At 39.1% G+C, this 21,518-nt stretch overlaps 2 protein-coding genes and 1 non-coding gene across 3 annotated transcripts in view; all 3 read left to right on the plus strand.

Moving 5' to 3' along the window:
• Nucleotides 1-10,445, plus strand: part of atp1a2a (ATPase Na+/K+ transporting subunit alpha 2a) — a 54,818-nt gene extending 44,373 nt beyond the window's left edge. The window contains exons 18-24 of the mRNA XM_061731871.1: nt 582-736; nt 2,701-2,824; nt 6,511-6,656; nt 6,855-6,985; nt 7,156-7,257; nt 7,477-7,568; nt 10,047-10,445. Coding sequence (XP_061587855.1) covers nt 582-736; nt 2,701-2,824; nt 6,511-6,656; nt 6,855-6,985; nt 7,156-7,257; nt 7,477-7,568; nt 10,047-10,075 — 779 coding nt within the window. The 3' untranslated portion in view covers nt 10,076-10,445. The remainder of the gene's footprint in view (nt 1-581; nt 737-2,700; nt 2,825-6,510; nt 6,657-6,854; nt 6,986-7,155; nt 7,258-7,476; nt 7,569-10,046) is intronic.
• A 3,098-nt stretch (nt 10,446-13,543) lies between these two features.
• sdhc (succinate dehydrogenase complex, subunit C, integral membrane protein) lies at nt 13,544-17,927 on the plus strand. Its single transcript, XM_061731875.1, has 6 exons — nt 13,544-13,604; nt 15,279-15,338; nt 15,447-15,548; nt 16,172-16,233; nt 17,236-17,399; nt 17,675-17,927. The coding sequence occupies exons 1-6, from the start codon at nt 13,588-13,590 to the stop codon at nt 17,777-17,779; spliced, it is 510 nt and encodes a 169-aa protein (XP_061587859.1). The 5' UTR covers nt 13,544-13,587; the 3' UTR covers nt 17,780-17,927.
• Nucleotides 17,928-19,451: 1,524 nt separating this feature from the next.
• trnar-ucu (transfer RNA arginine (anticodon UCU)) lies at nt 19,452-19,525 on the plus strand. The gene has a single exon. It is a non-coding gene; the product is annotated as a tRNA-Arg (tRNA).
• The last annotated feature ends 1,993 nt before the right edge of the window (nt 19,526-21,518 follow it).

The following is a 21,518-nucleotide window of genomic DNA, read 5'->3' on the forward strand; positions in this document are numbered from 1 at the left end:
ATTCCTCGCCTTGTTACATTAAAATTAATGCAACACGTGTAGCTGCTTTTACAAGTGTATTCTGATGTTCACCAGCGCAGACTGCTGTTTGCAGCCATGTGTGTAAATGCCCTCTGGCAGCATAAAACATTGAGCAGCAGGGAAAATGAGGCAAATATTTTTTAGCTCTGCTGACCGCCATTGAAGATCAATGTGACTTGAGGGAGCTTCATCAAAAATAAAACCTGCGCCGGAGCGGACATGACCGGTGGCTTAACGACGTGGTTGTTGAAGCAAAACCAGCTGGAAGGGTTGGGAAGTGGAAGCTGCTGGTTCAACCTGGTCAGAAAGGGGTTACAATGATCTTAATTAAGCAATTAAAAAACTTGACTAAAGACTTGCCTCAAGAGACATTTAATTGAACTTCAGTTAGATAGCACGGTTGGAGAAAAATCATTTGTCATGGAAATACACCGGTGGAGCAGTCAGGAGGAATCTCTCAGTAATTTGAAAATAAATATAAAACCAGGAAAAGGTTATTGATATGACGTACTTTACAATTTCCAGTAAAGATTCTCCCCTTTTCTGTTTGAACGTTGCAGGTCGTCTCATCTTTGACAACTTGAAGAAGTCCATCGCGTACACATTAACCAGCAACATCCCAGAGATCTCGCCCTTCCTGCTCTTCATCCTTTTCAGCGTTCCTCTTCCTCTGGGAACCGTCACCATCCTGTGCATTGACCTGGGCACGGACATGGTGAGTCGTGAACAAAATAAGAATAAACCTGCTCTCTTTCAGCAAGTTTAACACTGAGTGTTTGTTATGTAGTTGAGCCTAATAACACATTTCGCTTTTTGATGGTTTTTACATTGATTTTTCAGCTCTTTTATTCAACTTTTTAATGTTTGAAGCTCACAAAGATGATCATAGCTCCTGTAATCTCAGATTCATCTCCTTTCGCTGAGTTATTCTTATTCATTTCCAAAAGTTCTTCTTAATGAGAGAATGCTTAATAGTAGCATGTTGCATTATCTGCAGGCAAGGTTAAGATGACATTAAGGGAAATAATGTTAATCCAAATTCAAGAGGCTAAGGTAAAAAGAGCAAATGTTTGGCTTAATTTGTTCTTTCTGTCAGTGGAGGAAATTCGCTTTTGGCTCACCGCCGACGTCCATTTGTTCAAGCAGAACAAAGACTGCGGGTGACACTCATATACAGATTTACATTTCACAGCTCTGCCATTTCCACATGCCAGTCTCTCTTTTGTATTCTCAGCAGCAGCAAAAAAAAAAAGGGTTGCTGGCACGCCGCTTGCCTGAGGGGCGTAATCCATCATTACAAAAGAAAGGAACCACAGAATGAAATATTCAGAGCGACTTTTGCGTTCATTACTTTAATTTTTCTAGCTCTCAGCAAGCAAACAGTGGCGTGCAGCAGAAACTAGTTCATATACATCACCGTCTCCTATCACAGTCAAAAGTTTTATAGATAATTAGGTGCATGCATTTTGATGGTCTCGTCTGACTTTCTAGAGAAGCATTTCTTCACAGCTTGTTCATCTTGGAAAAGAAAAGAGAGAGAGAGAGAAAAGCATGGTGACTAGTGATACCAGTAATGAAAATCTTTGGTTTCCTAGCAGCAGAAAAGACTTGTTCAAGCAGACAAAATATTTACTCAGCTTTCTTGGTTCACAGGGCTGGATTTATTGGCTTTATTTGGCTTGATTTCTCTTTAAAGATGAAATGATTGAAGTTTAAAGACACCCAATTTGTTCTCCTAATTTGCATATAAAAAAGCCAACCCTTCAAAGTAACGAGTCTGTGTGGATTTAATAACATCTGGGGGAGTGAACAGCCAGATGCTTTGAAGGGTAGACCCAAAAATGAAGATATCTAAATGTTTGCTAAATTACTCAAACTCTGCACGCTTATATTATGTTGCAAAAGTGAAATTCCAGATTTCCCACGTCTGCTGGTGAGGATGTTAACAGCTTGTTAACAGCTTAGTGCAACTCCTGGCTACAGGCTCAAGGGCTCTGCCGAGATTTAGCAGTGACAACTAGCACATGGAGTCTGCCCTGATTATTTTTAGCAAGCGTGGCCATGAGGAAAAAAAAAAAAGATGTTTATCTTCTGTAGCAGACTTAAGAATGCTTCAAGACGGAGATTTGGATGCGGCACACATTCACATGCGTGCAAGAGAGGAAAAAACGAAAACAAAAGCACTGTTTTCATATTTCTCCCCGTCTTATCGTCTTCTTGGGTTGTGGGTCGGAGCGGTGTAACACCAAAACAAAGTGGATTTGCCGACTACAGAGGAGGTTCTCAGTCTCAAGCAGTGCCAGGTTCCCACCTCAAATCCTACCTAAGTCCCCGAGATTTCCCTCCCTAAGTCAGACATATTGCTCTAGTGCTTAACTGGTAAAACCAGCCAGTATAAGATCTTTATTGCAGGGACCTTTCTACCCTTCTGTTTTATGAATGTCTTGAAATTCACTATCTGTCTCCTCTCCCCACCCTTCTCTCCGTCACTGTCGTCACTCTTGCCCCTTTTCTGACTTTCCTCCATCCGTTCTGCGATTGAGTTATTATATTCCCAGTCATCAGTCTGTAGTCCACCTCATTTCTGCCTTCGCCATTGTGCCTTTGCGCTGACGCAATGAAGATGAATTACTGCCCCTTTATCTGTCTGGATGTTTCTGTCCCGCACGCCTCCCCCAGGTCCCGGCCATCTCACTGGCCTACGAGACGGCAGAGAGCGACATCATGAAGCGGCAGCCGAGAAACCCCCAAACCGACAAGCTGGTCAATGAACGCCTCATCAGCATGGCGTACGGACAGATAGGTTCGTCCTCTTGTGTGTCATAACCCTTCCGGGCAACAGCTTTTAAGCCTGTGACAGGCCTCTGGGGCTAAGTTTGTGGTGATAGTAAACATCTCACACATAAAAACTTAGAATTATTGACATTTATCTGAAAATCTGACATTTCATGGTGCCTCTGTAAATGTTTGAGTGTTTATAGTTAATGAAAATAGATCCAAGGATGAGGAGATAACCCACAATTTTCCTCTATTTGCTGTGACATTTACAGTAAAGTCAGAGGGAACCGTGTAAATATTTGCCACGGCTTAATCTTGGTCATGTTTCTGTGGTTGAAGTCTTCCTCGAATGCATCCTTTTCTTTTTTAATTTCATTTCTGGTTTTATTTAGTAAGGGAACAGTGAAAGATCAAAGTCTGGCCCATTTTCTGGTAAATAGGGCAAAGTATGACAGGGGTTTATTTGGAACTGAACAAGCTCAGAATGACTGGCATGTAAATTCTCATAAAAGGGAGGCGAAGATTTTGCAAGGCACAACAAATCACATTTACAAACCGCTGCTGTGACATTACAGCTTTAGCTTCTGAGGTTCCTGCTAAACCCAAGTCCCAATGCTGAGTGGCATCTAATGACTCCAACAGGAGAGACGAAACCAACGGCAACAAAAGCTGCAGCTCCACCAACGGAAAAATAAATAAAAATAAAAAGGAAAGTCGTGCCGACAAACTGGTGGTCTGTGATTGGTGGACACAGCTGTTCAGATTTTAGGGATGCAGGCCAGCATTGTGTCATGTTTTGAAATAAATCCCTTTCCTTCAGCCTCCGTTGTAGCATCACTGCCTCCGCTGCTGCTCTGCGTTGTCTTGAGTCCTGTATTCCCTCAGCAATAACCGTCCTGAACAGCCTCACATAAATACTGCACACTTTATATTAGTTGCATACTGCAACTAATCACATTGTTGCTTCCAGCATTCACCTCCATTCTTAATGCCTGTGGTCTGTCATTTTCCTTTATTTCTAGTATTAAATCTGTCCAAAATATGATGCGTTAAATCTATACTTGAGCACCGGCAAAAAGCAGTTTTCTGCCACCTTTGGACAGACAGTAAAGTTGATATTGCATTCTAACAACAAATAGAGATTTGTTTGAATTGTTGCACAACTTTATTTTATGGATATGTGATTTTCCTTTTTATATATATATATATATATATATATTTATATATATATATATATATCTTTAACAGTTGTTGTAAATCCCTACACTGCCAGCGCTGCTTAAATTGTAGATCGAAATAGAATGTAATGATTTGCAAATCTCATAAACCCGCCTGTTATTTCACCAGAGAAGAGAGAAGATGAGACGAATTCAATTGACTTCAATTCAGCAATAGTTTATTAATCCCTGAAGGGAAATTAGATCATGCTGAAAGATTATTAGATAAATGTTGAAAGTGAGACATTTTACCATTTTATGAAAAATATGAGCTCATTTTGAAATTATAACACATCGTAAAACAGATAGACACAGGCAACAAAAAGCTGGAAACGTAAGTGGTTCTAAGAAGAACCACCTGCAGGAGCATCTTGCAAATTATGTTAATTAGCAGCAGGTCAGTGACGTGACAGGGGGCAAATAGAGCATATTAGCGAGGCAGGGGCCTCAAAATTTCTGAGGAAGTGAAGTTGGGCAGAGTAGTACCCCATCATCTACAGCACAAGACGTCATCAAAAGTTTCAGAGAGTCTGGAGAAGATAAGAAATCAGTAATGTGTGCCCATGACTTCCTTGAAAGCAAAGTTCACCTTGCCATCAGCAAAGAAACTGTTCTGTGGTCAGATAAATCCAAATTTGAAATGATGTTAGGAAGCCATTGAAGCCGTGTCCTCTGGACTAAAGGCAGGAGGTCTCACAAGACTCATTAGTGCTCGGTTCAGAAGCCAGCATCTCCGAGGGCATGGGGATGCATTCATATCTGTGAAATTGGCAGCTTGCATGTCTGGAAGGGGAAAATCGATGTTGACAGGTAAATACAGTTCTTATTTTGGTCCAAAACACAAGCCTTTTACAGAGACGGCCTTGCATCTGCCACCAACACGGTGCTGGACTGTATCCGTTACAGAAGTGAGGAGTCACTGCGCCTTCCACACCTTTTCACCAGTTGAAAAATGTGATGCATCATGACAGGAAAAAAGAACGTTCATCTCCCCAAACTCTAGTAACTGGTCCCAAACATATCTGGGCCGGATGAGAAACATCCCCCCCTAGGAAAAGTTTATGAGGCGTATCGCTCTCATCAGTTTCAAAACTACATTTATTTTTCCTAAAATCTTTAGTTTAAACATTTTGATGTGTTTTCTCCTGAGACTCAAAGATGGAGTAATTTAACTTGCATGTTTCTGCACTTTTCTAGATTTACTTCTTCACAGGACGACCCTGCACTTTCTTTTTTGGCCGCTAACATGTTTCTTTTTTTGTATTTATTTAATAGACTTAATGCATAGATCTGTAACTGTCCTGCGGCTTGATTTGTTGTGACTCATTCATAAGACGCTTTGGGTAAAAGTGTTTATTAAATGGGTGACTGTCTTGGTTTTTGCACATTTGTGTTTCTTTGCCCAACAGTTTTGCAGCTTTGGTTGCAGACACAGAAGTCCTGCTTCAGTAGTTGAGTTCAACAAAGAGGCTCAGAAATGGCGAAGCTGATTAATAAATATGAACATAAATGCACAATGATGAAGTCTTATTAATTATTAGTCATACATGTAACTGGTTTCTGCTCAATTCATACAAATTTTAGTCTTGGATGTGTTATTTGACCAGATGTATCGCTACCTTTTCGGCTACAAAATCGGACTCCTTTACCCCAAAATGATCCAGCGCTTTATTGAAAAACGCCCTTTTAGGCCTGAAGGCTTTCTTGAAAATTTTAAAGCGAATAAAAAAAAAATCTGTTTTCTTTCCAGCTCAGCCTCTGAAAAGACTAGAAACATGAAATTGAATAAAAATGGATAAATGGAAATGAATGTTTGAGAAGTTAAACCCTCTGCTTTTATTCTTAATTCTTGACTGCTCTAACATTTATCGACGTTTTTTTTTTTTAAAGTGTTTTGAAAATGTGGTGGTGTTGTTTGCATTGCTTCCAGCTCAAACGGTAAAATCTCACTCACACTGCATCGAATCAGAGGGGTTTAAGTTAATCTCTTCTACCTTTTTTTTGACTTGGTTTAAAAACCAATTGTGCCCACAGTAACGCTGTGAAGCTGTGACTGTGCAAGAAAATCTATGATGTCGACACGACGCGAATAAAAGCTCGTCTAAACGCAGTCCGCAGGTTATTAAAAGAAACGCCTTGTGATAAAGTTTGGCCAGTCAAACCACAGAGGAAAGAAGTTGGCACAAACGGTGGAAAACGTGAAAATAGTGATGGAAATGTGACGTTTTCTGTTTCTTTTACCAGTTTTACACTGATCAAAATCATTTTTTTCATGATTACAGAAAACTATGTTCAGTTCAAGAACATATCATGCAATTGTTGTTAAAGCTAGAACAGCATTTGACTTTGCAACAACCTGATATACACCTAGCAGTAATGTATTTTATAATGTAACATGATTTGTTTCCATTTCCTGATGTTGGATTGATAAAATAATATTTTAGTCTTGCTCCTTAGATCTCTGATAGGCCGGCGTTTGTATTTTCTCCGACAGGAATGATGCAGGCCGTGGCTGGTTTTTTCGCCTACTTTGTGATTTTGGCTGAGAACGGCTTCCGCCCGAGCCGCCTTGTAGGCATCCGAATCGACTGGGACGACCGTGAGAGGAACGATCTGGAGGACAGCTATGGCCAGCAGTGGGTAAGGAGCAGCCACTGTCCCCACAATCCCCCATTTGAATATCCTGATACTAAATGTGTCACGTCTGGTGTATGGTGTGGACCCAAATGCAGGAGAGCAGGAGGCAGGAGTTGCAAAAACCAAGGATTTATTCCAAAAAAGGCAAAAACAAAGCGCTGACAAAATGTAAAAGCCATGTTTGTGTTTTTGCTCTTGCAGACCTATGAGCAGAGAAAGATTATCGAGTTCACCTGCCACACAGCCTTTTTCACCAGCATTGTGATCGTCCAGTGGGCGGATGTCATCATCTGCAAGACCAGGAGGAACTCTCTCTTTCAACAAGGCATGAAGTAAGTGAGCATGGCATTCAGAGAGGAGGAAGAATGTAAGATCAAAGCATGAAACAAGAATTTATGTTCTTTTCTTAAGGAACAAATTCAAGCTGAGATTGGATCCACTGTTTAGCTCCATAGGCCTGTTTTCCCTCCCTTTTGATATGTGTATATTTTTGGCACTACAGAAACAGGATCCTGATCTTTGGGCTACTCGTTGAGACAGGTCTGGCTGCCTTCCTCTCCTACTGCCCTGGAATGGACGTGGCCCTGCGCATGTACCCCCTGAAGTACGCTCTGCATATGCATATCTCCACTGAACTGAGAAATAACCCCTCTAAGACCTAATAAGCTGCCATTAGCCTGCCAGTCTTGACCTACAATGAAGTCTGTGATCTTTGTATCCGCCACATTGTTATCCGTATTATTAGGAAGTGACTGTAGTTCTCCTGCACCTCCTGACTGCATCCATCCCCTCCCAACCCACTCTTTTTCTCTCTCGCTCTCAGGATCATGTGGTGGTTCTGCGCCCTCCCCTACAGTCTTCTCATCTTCATTTATGATGAAGTTCGCAAATACATTCTGCGGAGGAGCCCAGGAGGTAAGCAGTTATTGAGTAAAACTGAGATCAAAAGGTTTCAGGCTTGTTTGTCTTGTTATTAAAGTGGAGGAAAAGTTGTCAAGTGCTGGTGGTCGATGGTGGCTGCCTCCCGTAGCTCAGAAGCGCAGATGCCCTTTTTCAGTCAGGCTTTTTTCTGACATCCTCCGTACATAATTCATCATTCCTAACGTTTTTTCTAAGAAACTGACAGTTTCATGCTTACAAATATTACAGAGTGCAAATGAATTCGGGTATTAAAAGGATCTTGGCAGTCATGAGTTTGTAAAATCTTCTTTTATAAGATCATTTTTATCCTAAGTTTTCATTGGCTCGATGATGAAATGGCTCAATCATATAAAAATATTTCATAGATTACAGTTTTGCTGACAATATTTCTGAGTGATTTGAGATTAAATGCCTGCTTCGTATCACGTTATTTGACAATATCAGCAGCACGGTGGTGAGTTAGTTTAACCGGTTGCAATCAGTAAAAATGATAACTGCAAGACTAATTTACAACATTTGCTGCACTGTTGGGTCTGTTGGTTTGGATCACCCCGATTATATCCATGTAGCGGTTATTAAATATGCACAAGTGAACAAGTGGCTCGACATTAACTGGATATCAATGAGAAGTCAAGTCTTGATTTAAAAAATATTAATAAAAATATGTATCTTTAAAGATATAACTATGTCCTCTCTTTGGCCAGATATTCAGTTTATCTGTTTTTGGTTCTCTCAAATAAAAAAATGAATAAATAAATAAAATAAAAGCAATATTCACAGGATGGCTCCAACTGGTAAAATTAACTGGACATTACTTAACATCAATCTTAACCTTAACCACTGCTTGTTAACCAGCTAAGTCTGAAATAAAATACACATTTAAACACATCCCTTCGATCATATACCCATCCCAACAAACGTCATGTTTGGGCTGCATGACAAACGGGAAACATGGGTAAACTAAACGGTTCATACTGTGCTTTTCTACTTGAGCCAAAGCCGGCAAGATATGTTGCTGTCTTAGTCTATATCTTCACGTGGGGCAGAAAATGCAATAAAATTGTACACAAAAAAACTAAAAAAGCATTTGTGACCTGAGAATTGCCCTCAAATTCACCGTAAGCTCCAAGTCCTGCTTTGTGCTTCTTCCTGATACAGAAACAAATCATTCATGTAAACCTTTACAATCTGTGTCCTGTTCACCCAGCACAAAGAACTTTTCAAGATAATAAAGATAATAATCACTGAATTGTTGTTAGATTGGGTTGCAATTATGGGCGATTACTACAGTATAAGCTTTTATTTTGGTATAAAATTGAAGACAATGTCGGAGGGGTTTATAACAGTGGCTGCAGCTGTCTTATTGAAATCTTTCATTTAACTAATTCACCCTATTTCTGCGACAGACTTGAGTATCACTATTGTTAAATTTAAATGTAGTGTGAAACAGGAACTGTAATCATTTTTCACATGAAGGCGACTAAACCGAGCTTTAACCACGAGAGAAACTTTGAGCTTAAATCTTAAATAAGCAGCTGAAAACTATCAGAAAACATCCAGCAGAATATAAAGCGTTTAATACCCAACAATCCTCCAGCTTTCAAAGCCGCGGCTTCCGCAGCACTTGACTGATTACGGTTTGTGTTCCAGGTTTGGATTCTGACAAAACAGCATGAAAATGCACCGGCCTCTGGTGGTTTTCATGGAAAGTCAGTTTAATAAATTGAGCATGAAATCATATTTTTTAGACAAAAGAATGTCCAATAGCGAAGTTCAAACATTTTTACACAATCGGTGAAATCTAATCTGATCCTATGCTTGAGCCCATTTCTACGCGTACAACAGATTTCGATCAAAGTTCTTTGTTATTGTTAGCTCAAAGCTGCATCTCGGTGATAAACAGAAGGGGGGAAAAAAACAACAACAACAAAAAACACTCAGATATGCCCAGTTTAGATCCTTTTGGCACTCTGGTAAATATTACCGAAGGAGGGGTGAAGTGTTTATGTTCTCTGCCAGCAGGCGAACATAAAATATGGTCGAACATAGACCAGGAAATAGAACATACCAGGTCAACACCAACAGAACCAGTAGCAAATGATTACAGAGGAAATTAAAGCAGGCTGATGAGGACTCTTGAGACATGGCTCAAAGATCATGCAGACGATACAGACACCCGACAATGGCCCAGAATCTCCTCCCCGCAACAGCGCCTGAACGATGAGGGGCCAGACAGTGGGAGACAAATGCAATCTAACGTGACAGTTAATCATTTCTGTTAATCTGTATGTCATGGGCTGCTGATCAGTCTCAGAATTATGAGGGGATTCATTTGGAAATGTAGGGAGACAAAGGCAACGAGATGAATACAAATAGAGCGATACAAAGGGATATTATGAGACCTGCTTGCCTGTCATTTTACTCTCTGACAATCCTCCTCTCTTTTTCCGCCTCTCTCCTCATTTCTTCCAGGTTGGGTGGAGCTGGAGACATATTATTAACATTCAGAAAATGTCAGTTTAAACTGTGCGTCTCTCTGTGTGTGTGTGTGCAAGCATTTGTGTGTTTGCTGCTTGTAACTTGTAACTGTACGTGTATCTGTCATTTGTAATATTGCATGGATCAGTTCACAAATCTGATTATCATAAAATGCAGCTGAAAATAGACTTTTTATTGTGCCTTGTTTATTTCTTTTCATTCTTTTAAAATCAGAAATCATTTTCAGCAGAACAAAAGCCATGTGCACCTTTTGTGCCTTATAGAAATTGTTACCACAGTGATTTTAATCTGCGTAGCCTGCTTGGCTGTGAAGCAACACCAAACATTGCTCATCTTGTTAATTTTACCAAATAAAGTCTGTTCCTAAATGTGTATCTTCGTGGATTGTGTGGTCTGTCATTCCTTGTTGCTTTGACTTTATTTTTTTATTCTCATCTACCACCAGGCTTTATGACTTAGAGGAGCACATGTTCCCTGCTTCTAGATTAAATAAGAACAGGCCACCAGGAATGCAATTTAAGGCTGCTTCTGGGCACCATTAACTTTGTGCAGTGAGCAGATATCTGATTCTCTGTGTGTGTGGAAGTTATTATTCAATGTAAAACCAATTTTTCTTAGAAAACAGTACACAGGAAGAAATAAAAATGCTGAAACGGATCAAATATAATTAATCAAACATTTTCATGGTATTTCTTCAAGCAAAATAAAGTACAGGGAGAACTTGTTCCTTCAGTTGCAGTATTTCTGTGCAGTATTTTGTGAAATGACAAATGTCTTCCTATTTCACGCAAGTCCTGTATGAGGGATGTTTCTTACATTGCCATTTATTGGGAGAATTAAGAGAAATATCTGCAGACAATGGACTAGGTGCAAAATCTTTACTGATTAGCCATGATCTGCTGATCTACATGCAGAGCTGCAGTAAAAACAGACAAGATTCTGTTGTGGAAATTGAGGCATGGCCTCAGAAGCACTGATGAAAACCACTGACACCGAATGTACTTCCATCTCAGAACTGGGGCTAAATTTTATGAACTGGAACTAAACATCGATGTCGGCAGGTGCTGAAAAGGCACTAGAAACAAAGAGACAAAAGATACCAGATAAGACCTTTTTATTTTGACATGCAACAATGAAGTGGCAGACTTGTAAGTGTGTGTAGCACCATTTCAGTTGTGGTTGAAGAGGAGATACTTTTGTAACCTGCAGAAATGTTACTTTACTGACCTGTTGGCAGTGTTTGTTTTAGAATTTGAGATAGTAAAGAAAAAGTATTTAGGCTGCAAATCTCAATGAAACTGGGTCAAGGAATCAAAGAGAGGATTAATAAGCAGAACTGATGATGGTACTGGCATTGATAAAATCTTATCAAGTTTTTTTCTTAGAGTTTCCTAGTCAAAACACATAAAAACATAAGCTACAGAAATGTTGCCTTCTTTGGGCCCAGTTCCGATTAGATGTACTGAAATGGAGTGGAAAATGTATTGTGGTACTGAGATTTACATTTTTTAATTGGTATGCTGCAGTTCAAAAACAAATAGAGAGAGAACTGCTCATTTCAGCAATTCAAACGCCACACCGTGTTCTTTAAAATAAAAGTCTGGGTGCTTAAATATGCAGAGCATATCCGTAACCCACTGAACACATTAAGATAAATTAAAAACAAAACAGCCAACAGTCTTTTATCTGTACAAAAGTATAGAAAACGGATGCCTGTGATATAAAGCAGATTAATTCTTACATCAAACAAGAGGGTTCAAACCTAAAGCACTAGTCTAGCCGTTAGATCATGTATTTTTAATGTAAAGTTCCCAGAATCAAATTCTCATAAACAATATATCTGAGTATTATAAGTATTACAAAGTTTTACCCTTAAAAATGTGACGTATGAAATAAGGGTTATAGAATGTTTTTTTTTTTTGAAAAAAAGAGGTTGAGATAATGGAATTGAAGATAATAGTTTGCATTTAATGTTATAGCATATGAAAAGGATTTCTTTGAGAATTACAACAATAACATCAATAAATTTACAATTTAATTTAGGTGGACTAATTTAAGCAAAAAACAAAACACAACCGTCTTTTATGTTCCCAGAATATGTTCCCAGAATCAAATTCTCATGAACAATATATCTGAGTATTACAAGTATTACAAAGTTTAACCCTTAAAAATTAGACATCTGGTGACATTTGAAAAAAATAAAATAATGCGTGGCCATGCATTAATAACTCGTGGCCACGAGTTAATATCTCGTGACCATGAGGTAATCAATGCGTGGCCACGAGATAATTAATGCGTGGCCACGCATTATTTTATTTTTTTCAAATGTCACATGTTATTACTACACTCGCCATGACAATACTCTTGCTCTTTAACATAAATAGACTATAATTACCGTTATTAATGATGAATAATATGGAGCCCCTCTGGTGACATTTGAAAAAAATAAAATAATGCGTGGCCACGCATTAATAACTCGTGGCCACGCATTGATTACCTCATGGTCACGAGATATTAACTCGTGGCCACGAGATAATCAATGCGTGGCCACGCATTATGTATCTCGTGCCCACGCATTATTTTACTCGTGGATGGCATTATAACCTACTGTCTGGACTTCGTGGATGCAACTTCCTTGGTGGGATGGTTTCTCATCATTAATAACGGTAATCATAGTCTATTTATATTAAAGAGCAAGAGTATTGTCATGGCAAATGTAGTAATAACATGTGACATTTGAAAAAAATAAAATAATGCGTGGCCACGCATTAATAACTCGCGGCCACGCATTGATTATCTCGTGGCCACGAGATATTAACTCGTGGCCACGAGTTATTAATGCGTGGCCAAGCATTATTTTATTTTTTTCAAATGTCACCAGAAGGGCTCCGTAGAATAACCATCCCACCAAAGTTGCATCCACGAAGTCCAGACAGTAGGTTATAATGCCATCCACGGGTAAAATAATGCGTGAGCACGAGATACATAATGCATGGCCACGCATTGATTATCTCGTGGCCACGAGATATTAACTCGTGGCCACGAGTTATTAATGCGTGGCCATGCATTATTTTATTTTTTTCAAATGTCACCAGAGGGGCTCTGTACGTATGAAATAAGGGTTATGGAATTTTTTTTTTCCATTTTTAAACAAAACTGAAAAAAAAAGATTGAAATAAGTGAAGTGAAGATAATAGTTTGCATTTTATTTTATAGAATATGAAAAGGATTTCATTGAGAATTACAAAAATAACATAAATAAATTTACAATTTAATTTGTGTCGATTAATTGTTTTCACGGTGGCACACTGTTGTATTAATCCATGTGTTTATTTGTATGTATGAGTAGTTTGTGTATAAACTGTGCTGGTGTTTATCATGACGTAAATCGGGAGTATGTAACATTAACCTCTGCTGACCTCAGCGTGACCTTCTCAAGTCCCTTCAAGGTTCCACGGCAGCCCTGCAGCAACAACAACAACACTGACGTCACTTCCGCTACTGCGCAGCAAACATGGCGCTCCTGCTAAGGTCAGTGCTTCTGTGCTCTTCAACTACTGGGTCGTTGGTGGGGTTTTCGGGCGTTTACGAGTCACTCTGTCTTGATTAAAGCTGGGAATAATTCAGTCTCTTCAAATTTAGAGCTTCAGTTTGTTATCATTTTTTGTTTTATAGCCTAAATGTGGCCGGGGACAGCGCTAGCTGGCGTTAGCTCTGAAGCTACGTGTGTTCTGGTGCTGCTAAGCGGCCAAAGTGGACTTTGGCTTCCAGTATGATTCATGAGGAGATTAAAGGATTACTTATGCCACGTTTAGTTTTATACTGGTATTCAAAGCGATCTAAATCTGTACTATTGCATACATTTATAAACGGGATCGTTTACATTTCAGGAGCTAAGTATTAAGAGAAATAAAAGTCTATTTCCTTGTCTGGGGCACTAACTACACATAAATAAAGCTTTTTGTTGTTATTATCCCTTTAATTAATCTCAAGGTGCTGTTATAGTGCCGATCAGGTAGATCAAAGCAATGTTATATCTGCTATAACTATAAAAGCTGTGTCATTATGAGTCACAAATGCAAGATCATCATTAGTAATTTTTATTTGTATTTATTTATTTATGCATTTAACCAGTTAAGTCAATTGAGAACAGTTTCTCATTTACAATGACGACCTGGGCAAGAGGCAGCACAAAGAGTCAAACACATACAATCAAAGTGAAACAAACAATAAGATAAGATAAGATCAGATAAGAAGATAAGAAATCCTTTAATAGTCCCACAGAGGGGAAATTTGCAGATTACAGCAGCAAAGGGGATAGTGCAAAAAACAAGAGGCATCAATAGAAATGGTAATAACAAATACAGTAATAATAACGCACTATAAACAGTAAACTGGTATATACAATAATAAGAAGAAGAAGGAGAAGGAGAAGAAAAATAAATAATAAGAAATACTAGTATATTTACAGATGTTATTTACATAATTGCACGTTGCAGAGAATCAAACAGAATCAAACACGATATATGAAAAAACACAACACATAAAAAATATGAATAAAAAGTGTTAACGCTGGTCCGGAAGAGTTACAAACATGTGCAATGGTCACAGATGAATGTTGGGAGTGTATTTTTTAAGTAATAGTCTTAGTTAATTTGTTAATACAAATTAATTCAGTGGTCTTCAACCCTGTTCCTTGGGACCCCCTGTCCTGCATGTTTTACATGTTTCTTTGCACCGATTCTAATTATTGGCCATCATCAGCTTGTCATCAAGGTCTGCACAAGTCTGTTAATGACACAGTAATTTTTATCAGGGTGCTGAAGCAGGGAAACATCTAAAACATGCAGGACAGGGGGGTCCTGAGGACCTGGGTTGAAGACCCCTGAATTAAGGTATTGCACAAGTAAAGATATATTTCTTTGGAGCATACAGAAGTAGTTTTTTTAACTGATCTATTTATATATTCATTTTGTAACATGAGGACGCCTTATAATGTCAGAATTGTTAAACATTGTGAAAAAAGCATGAGAAATGTGTTTTTTAATGTCTCTAATGCTGATGCAGTTATCCTCTTAATAAAACTTTCCTCTACATCTCTTTCTTTATAATGCTGTTTGAGTTTCATAACCAGTGTTTGTCTCAACAGTAAGCCAGAAATCTCTGAACTTCTTTTCTTAAATTTGATTTATCTTTTCTCTTCAGGACTTTGGCCCGCCAGGGTGTCTGCCTCACCAAACCTCACTACAATGTCCTCTATAGACAGTGAGTTTGATGTTTGCATGAGAGCTGACTTGAATGCAATTTAAACATTATGCAAATTGAGAAACTGCAAACTCTCTTTTCTTATTCTCTTTCCCCCCTCATTTGTAGTGCTGCTCCGATGGGAAGCACAGCTAAAGAGGAGATGAACAAGTTTTGGGACAAAAATGCCAGATTAAACCGACCAATGTCCCCACATATCTCAATCTACCAGTATGTATTATCTGTTACTCTTGTTTGCTCAGAAAACAAAGGCATAGACAGAGATAAGTTTAGTGTTGAAATAGATTGTTCTGAGGATATTGTATAACTTAAGCTTTACAGTTTCAGAGATATCACAGGTCTGTTGTCGGAAATCAACCAGGCTTATAATGATATTCCTCTAAAAGGCAGTTGTCACTATTCTCCTTTTAATGTCTACACAGCAGCATCACAAACAATTAACAGACATTTAAAGCAGTAAAACATCTTAATAGTGCCATCTGGCAATTGAACATGACCTTGAGAAAACATTTTATTCAGTATGTGTCTTATAATTTCCTTTTTTTCTGTTTTTTTTTTTTTTACCAGCTTCTATTGAGTCATTAGTATGGAATCTTTGCTCCTTTTGTTTTGCCCTGTTGAAGAGCATTAGCTAAATATATTATTGTACATTCAGACATATAAATATATATATATATCATAGTTGCAGCGGGAGATCTGCAGAGAGCTGAAGCTGTGTTTTCAAAGCTCACGTTAACATCAGTGACAGCTTAGTGCATGTATTTGTTTTTAAGTGTGTGTTCGCTGTTTGTTTTGTGTTATAACAACTATTTTGTATCCACTTTGCACTTCAGATGGTCAGTCCCCATGATGATGTCCATCACACACCGAGGGACTGGAGTTGGGCTCAGTGGAGGTAATGCACATCTGTTTCCTTCGTCAATTAAAGATGGTGCATGAGTTAATGTACATCTTTTTCATATAAAAAAGGTTATCCAACAAGAAGTTGTTGCTTTTTGAGCTATAGTTCAAATATCAAAGTGAGACTATGTTGTAAAGCTGTTGTCCACTTTTGATTGACCCAGAAAAAGTCTTCAGGGCATTTTACTTCATGAGTATTGATTTCTGCTAAGAGCATCTAGTGGAATTTTCTTTAAAAAGCTCCCATTCAATATCATTCAAGCGTTGTGTGTGAAAGTGAAGTGTAATGCTGGAGGCTAACAGCTTCAAGTTATACTCCTGGTTTAAAGGGTCGCACTGTCAATGTGATAGTGTGCATTAGTGCTGGCGACATTGATGGGATAGCTTCAAAAGCAGAGTTAAGTTTTGTTTACATGTTAATGGGTTCATCCAAGGTCACTTTCCTGGACTCCGACTCGCAGTCATTAACAGTCGCTCACCGTTTCGGGTTACTAGCAAGATTCCATGTGTGCCAAACCAAATTGGTCTGCAAAATGGCAGTGAAATAGAAGTTTAGAAAGCTTTCAAAAGTTGTTTTATTTTTAACCATAGAATGTTTTAACTTATGTAAGTTCACTCTTCCAGTTAATAGTTTTTGTCTTTTGAAATATTTGACTTTTGTTATTGGTATCTGATTTCAATTTTATCTCAATTGAATAAAATATCTAAACCTCCTTACACTAAAGACATAAAAGCTATGTATAATTATATTCAAAGCATTGTAACGGGACCCCGGCTAGGAGTTTGTTTTAATAAAAGCTACTGTTAGACCTTTAATCATAAGTGAGGAGAACATGACTTATGTTATTAAAAAAAATCTGTTTCTACTAATGACTAACTATTGGAGTCCTGTGACTTTGCAGAGTTACGGTAGCTTCTTTTGTTTGTTTGGTTTTTTTTTTCCACTTTTCCGACATATTTTCCATCATTTTAATTCAGTACTGCTTTCTGTCTCCAGCCATTTCAGCCTTCGGCATGTTGGCGCTGGTGTTACCTGGAAATTACCCATACTATCTGGATTTGATCCACTCGTTATCCATTGGCCCTTTCCTTATTGGGTTGGCCAAGTTTGGCATCGCCTTCCCCGTATCTTACCACACCTACAACGGCGTTCGCCACTTGGTAAGTTTAAATCATTTGACCTGTAATCTTGTAAATCTTTGATTTTTCCTTTATACTAGAGGACATATAAGAATCTCGAGTAATGTGTTACTGTCTCAGCATTTAGCATGTGTCCTGCCTCTGTAGTTTTCCTTTTCTTTGTTTTCCTGTTTACCCACTCTGCTTTTGCTTCTAATGGAAAACGGATACTGTACTTGGAGACCTATCCTCTAAACTGTCATCTCTCTCTCTCTCTTTTTTGTTTTTTTCTTTTCCTTTCCTTCCTCAAATCTCAGTGGTGGGATATCGGAAAAGGCTTCAGAATCCCTGAGGTCTACCGTACTGGTTACACGGTCATCGGTTTGTCGATCATCACGTCCATAGCCTTGGCTTTGATGTGAAAACCGGAAGGGAAGACATGAGCAGAGGCCGTTGAAGAGAATGATGACTTGTACTGTCTGCGTTTTGTGTAAATGTTCTATCCTGGCCTAAAGCAGGCTTGATCATTAAAGTATTCAATAAAATATTATATTGTTCTATTCACAGAAATGATTGTGTAATTTTTGTCGCTTGCAACCAATTATTGTCTGAAAAGCTTCAGGGTCCGTCAAATCTTCAATCATGCAAAATGATCAAGTTGTTCTCAGAGTGAACAATAAGTCGAAGCCATAAGTAGATACGTTTTTAAGTTATTCACTCTTGTCATTTGTCTTAATGTGATGTTATGTCAGACCCTTCATCATTTTTCTTTGCCCAAAGTGCTCAGTCACTGGCTCTCGAGGCAGTGTGCCCGCTGTGTGTAAAGCACTTGTTTGTGTTTCCAGAGCTGTTCATCATAGGCCTTTATTCATATGTTACCTTCTTCAGGCCGCAGATGCTCAGATGCATTTTTAACATCAGAAAAGCTGTGCAGCGGGGAAAGCTCTTTGTCTGTGAATGCACCTCACACCGGCAGCCCGCCTCAGGCTTTACCTCCCTCCGAGCCAAACAGGAGCTACACGCTGCACCCGAGCAGCGTTTGTCCTGCCGTGTGAATGAAAGCAGGGTCATGGCTCCGTTTGTGAAGGGTACCGTACCAAGAGCACATGAAAGACAAAAAAAAGGCTAAATGCTCAAGGGACGAATGCACCAGTTGGTTTTTAAAATCCGTCTGTTTTTTAGATCAAAAAAACTTTAGCAGAGAGTAACAACTCTTAACTCGCAGTCTAGTTAGCAACAGAAAAAATCATTTATCAATTTATTACTGGTGGCTTGAAGGGAATATGCCTGTCAGTTTGAATATCTGTTTAAATTGCTATTGAAAATGTACTTGTGAGCCTCACGTATCATCAAACATTGCCTGTAAAGAAAGCAGCCACGTCTTCACACCTGCAAGTATTTTTTTCAGTGCAGTGCTAAATTCGCTTCAGTAGTGTCACTTCCATATCTGAACAAGCATTTCTACATTAAACCATTTCTGACTTAAATTGGATGTTATAACAATAAAAAGTCTAAATGTCGGCTGATTGTTGTGATTTTGGCATGTAGATGACTTCCACTGAGCATAATTCAAGCAGGCAAATCTCCACCTGAGCTTTGAGAACCACCAGACTACAAATGTCTTTGTGATGGACTGGAAAATTGTTCAAGCTCTAGAGGATTTAAGGCTGGATTTGCATGAGTTGGTTCACACCAAACCCTTTTGAAAATTACTCACCAAGCTGAGAAATATGAGAGTGGGGTAATAAAGCACGGCCTGTTTATTCCCCTTAAAGGAATGAACCCCATGCCTCATAACTGTTGATGCACTTACGTTGTAAAATGTTCCATCCTCAGTCTTGCTTCAATAATGTCGATGTTATGATATTTTGACGAGACTACCTGCCTGGAAGCAGTGGGGGTGCAGAGCGGGACTCCTGCTGGTTTTAACGACCATTAAGGGACCGCATGGCAGCGCGGCGGCAGCACCCCCTACCGGCCGGCGCGGGATTATTCACAGGACTGCGGTCCTGATGCTGAGGGATGGAGCGGATGCTGCACAGGGTTGGGAGGGGCGGTATAAACCTGCTATTGAACGGGAAAAAATGTGTCCCAGTCTCTGTGGCGCAATGGAATAGCGCGCTGGACTTCTAATCCAGAGGCTCCGGGTTCGAGTCCCGGCAGAGATGAGGATTCGTGGGTTCAGAAATTTTTAAAAGCTGTGAGAAAACCCATATTGTAAGGCCTCTGCACCTATGACTCATTTTACAAAGCTGATGAAGCCATATACGCGATCAAATGGATCAGAAGAAAGCTAGATGGATAGGTAAACAAACCTACAAATATCTGCTGATGGTGGGGAATAATCATTTTGCGCATTTCAAACGGGATGATCACTTTCATCGCTCAAAGGTCAAGGCTTTGTTCTTTCAGCACCTGGAGCTGTCCACTGGTTTAAAAGCGGCGCGCATGCGCAGACGCGCCGCAACAAAGCGTGGAGAGGTTCCTCCGCCCAGAACAAGTGTTTAATGACGCCAGATGCGCGTTTCCTCTTCTCCCATTTGGTTTGGAGACAAGGGGGAGAGATATATACAGACTCCTGTTTACTTTCTAGATAAATGAGTCACAGCGCCAGAAAATGGTGTCGTCTGAAGATTTCTGTATGAAAATGGTTTATCGATTATAATGTGAGATTGCTTTTGGAGAGGGGAGACTGCAGTTCAGTTGTCACTGTGCGTTAATGTAGTGTAGTTAAGACCCCTCTGGAATATTTCAAGGACCTCTGAAGGTGGACAAGTTTCAAAGATGGAAAAGCGGAAAATACATGTTTTTACATACATATATATATATATATATATATATATATATATGTATATATATATATATATATATATATATATATATATATATATATATATATATATATATATATATATATATATATATATATATATAGCCTATATATATATATATATATATATATATATATATATATATATATATATATGTATATGTATATATATATGTATATGTATATATATGTATATGTATATGTATATGTATATATATGTATATATATGTATATATATATATGTATATGTATATATATGTATATATATATATATATATATATATATATATATATATATATATATATATATATATATATATATATATATATATATATATATATATATATACATAAACATAAACATAATCTCTCTCCGATTCCCTTCCTCCATTCTCTTTTGCAGCTTTGTAACCGTTTGTATTTTCCGGCTTTAGATGTCGTCTACACCCCTGATTGGGGCTGCCGTGCTGCCGCCATCCATGTTTAACCCCATCATGCCTCCCCACACGCAGACCTAATCCGTCAGTAAAACTAATCCTTAATCCTCTCTGGCAAGTTGAACAACCCCCCCACCCCCCCTATCCTCCCTGATGCATGAAAACGTCAGAACTGCAAGGACTCCCCTGTGGTAAACTAAGCGCAATTCTTCTGGGATATAAACAGGAGGAAATATAGACATGTTATAGAAGTGTCGTGCCAAAGTTGAAGTGCGCTCTTAAAGGACGCACTTAAGGAAAGTGGCAAGTCCCGCAACTCCCCGAGGCCGAAGACTCGGTAATATAATTACCATGTTGCAAATGATCAAGCCTGTGGGAGATAGTAGTGGGTCTGTCTGCAAGAAATGGGTAATAGCTCCATAACATCACCGATAAGAAACACCAGACTCCGCTGAGAACCGTGACAATGAGCTGCAGATGACCCACTCATTTCCCGAAATGATGTGCAGTAGGCCTGAATCCATAAAGGAATTAGGCTCTACACATGGTGCAACCTGTCTATACATCGCTGCAACGATCACAGGAAGACCTGCAGGACTGCTCTACAGGGGATCGAGCAATTCCACCACGCGTGATAAGGTCAGTGTAAACCCACTCCGGAGTATTATGGACATTATGTTGATATTTCTGTATTGTGAGATCAGGCTTCTCTATCTGCTCAATCTCCTCCGTGTTGCTCTCAGCCAGCAGGCCCCTGCTCTGGCCCTGTTATCCCGGCGGTGTGGGCCAAATCGTATTATAATCCCCTCCCTCCCTCCCTCCCTGCCTCCCTCCCTCCTTCCCTCCATCCCTCCCTCTCTTGTCCCCTCCCCTCCCTCTCGTCTTTCAGACAGT

This window comes from Cololabis saira, chromosome 10 (genome assembly GCF_033807715.1).
Source record: "Cololabis saira isolate AMF1-May2022 chromosome 10, fColSai1.1, whole genome shotgun sequence".
NCBI classification, from domain to species: domain Eukaryota; kingdom Metazoa; phylum Chordata; class Actinopteri; order Beloniformes; family Belonidae; genus Cololabis; species Cololabis saira.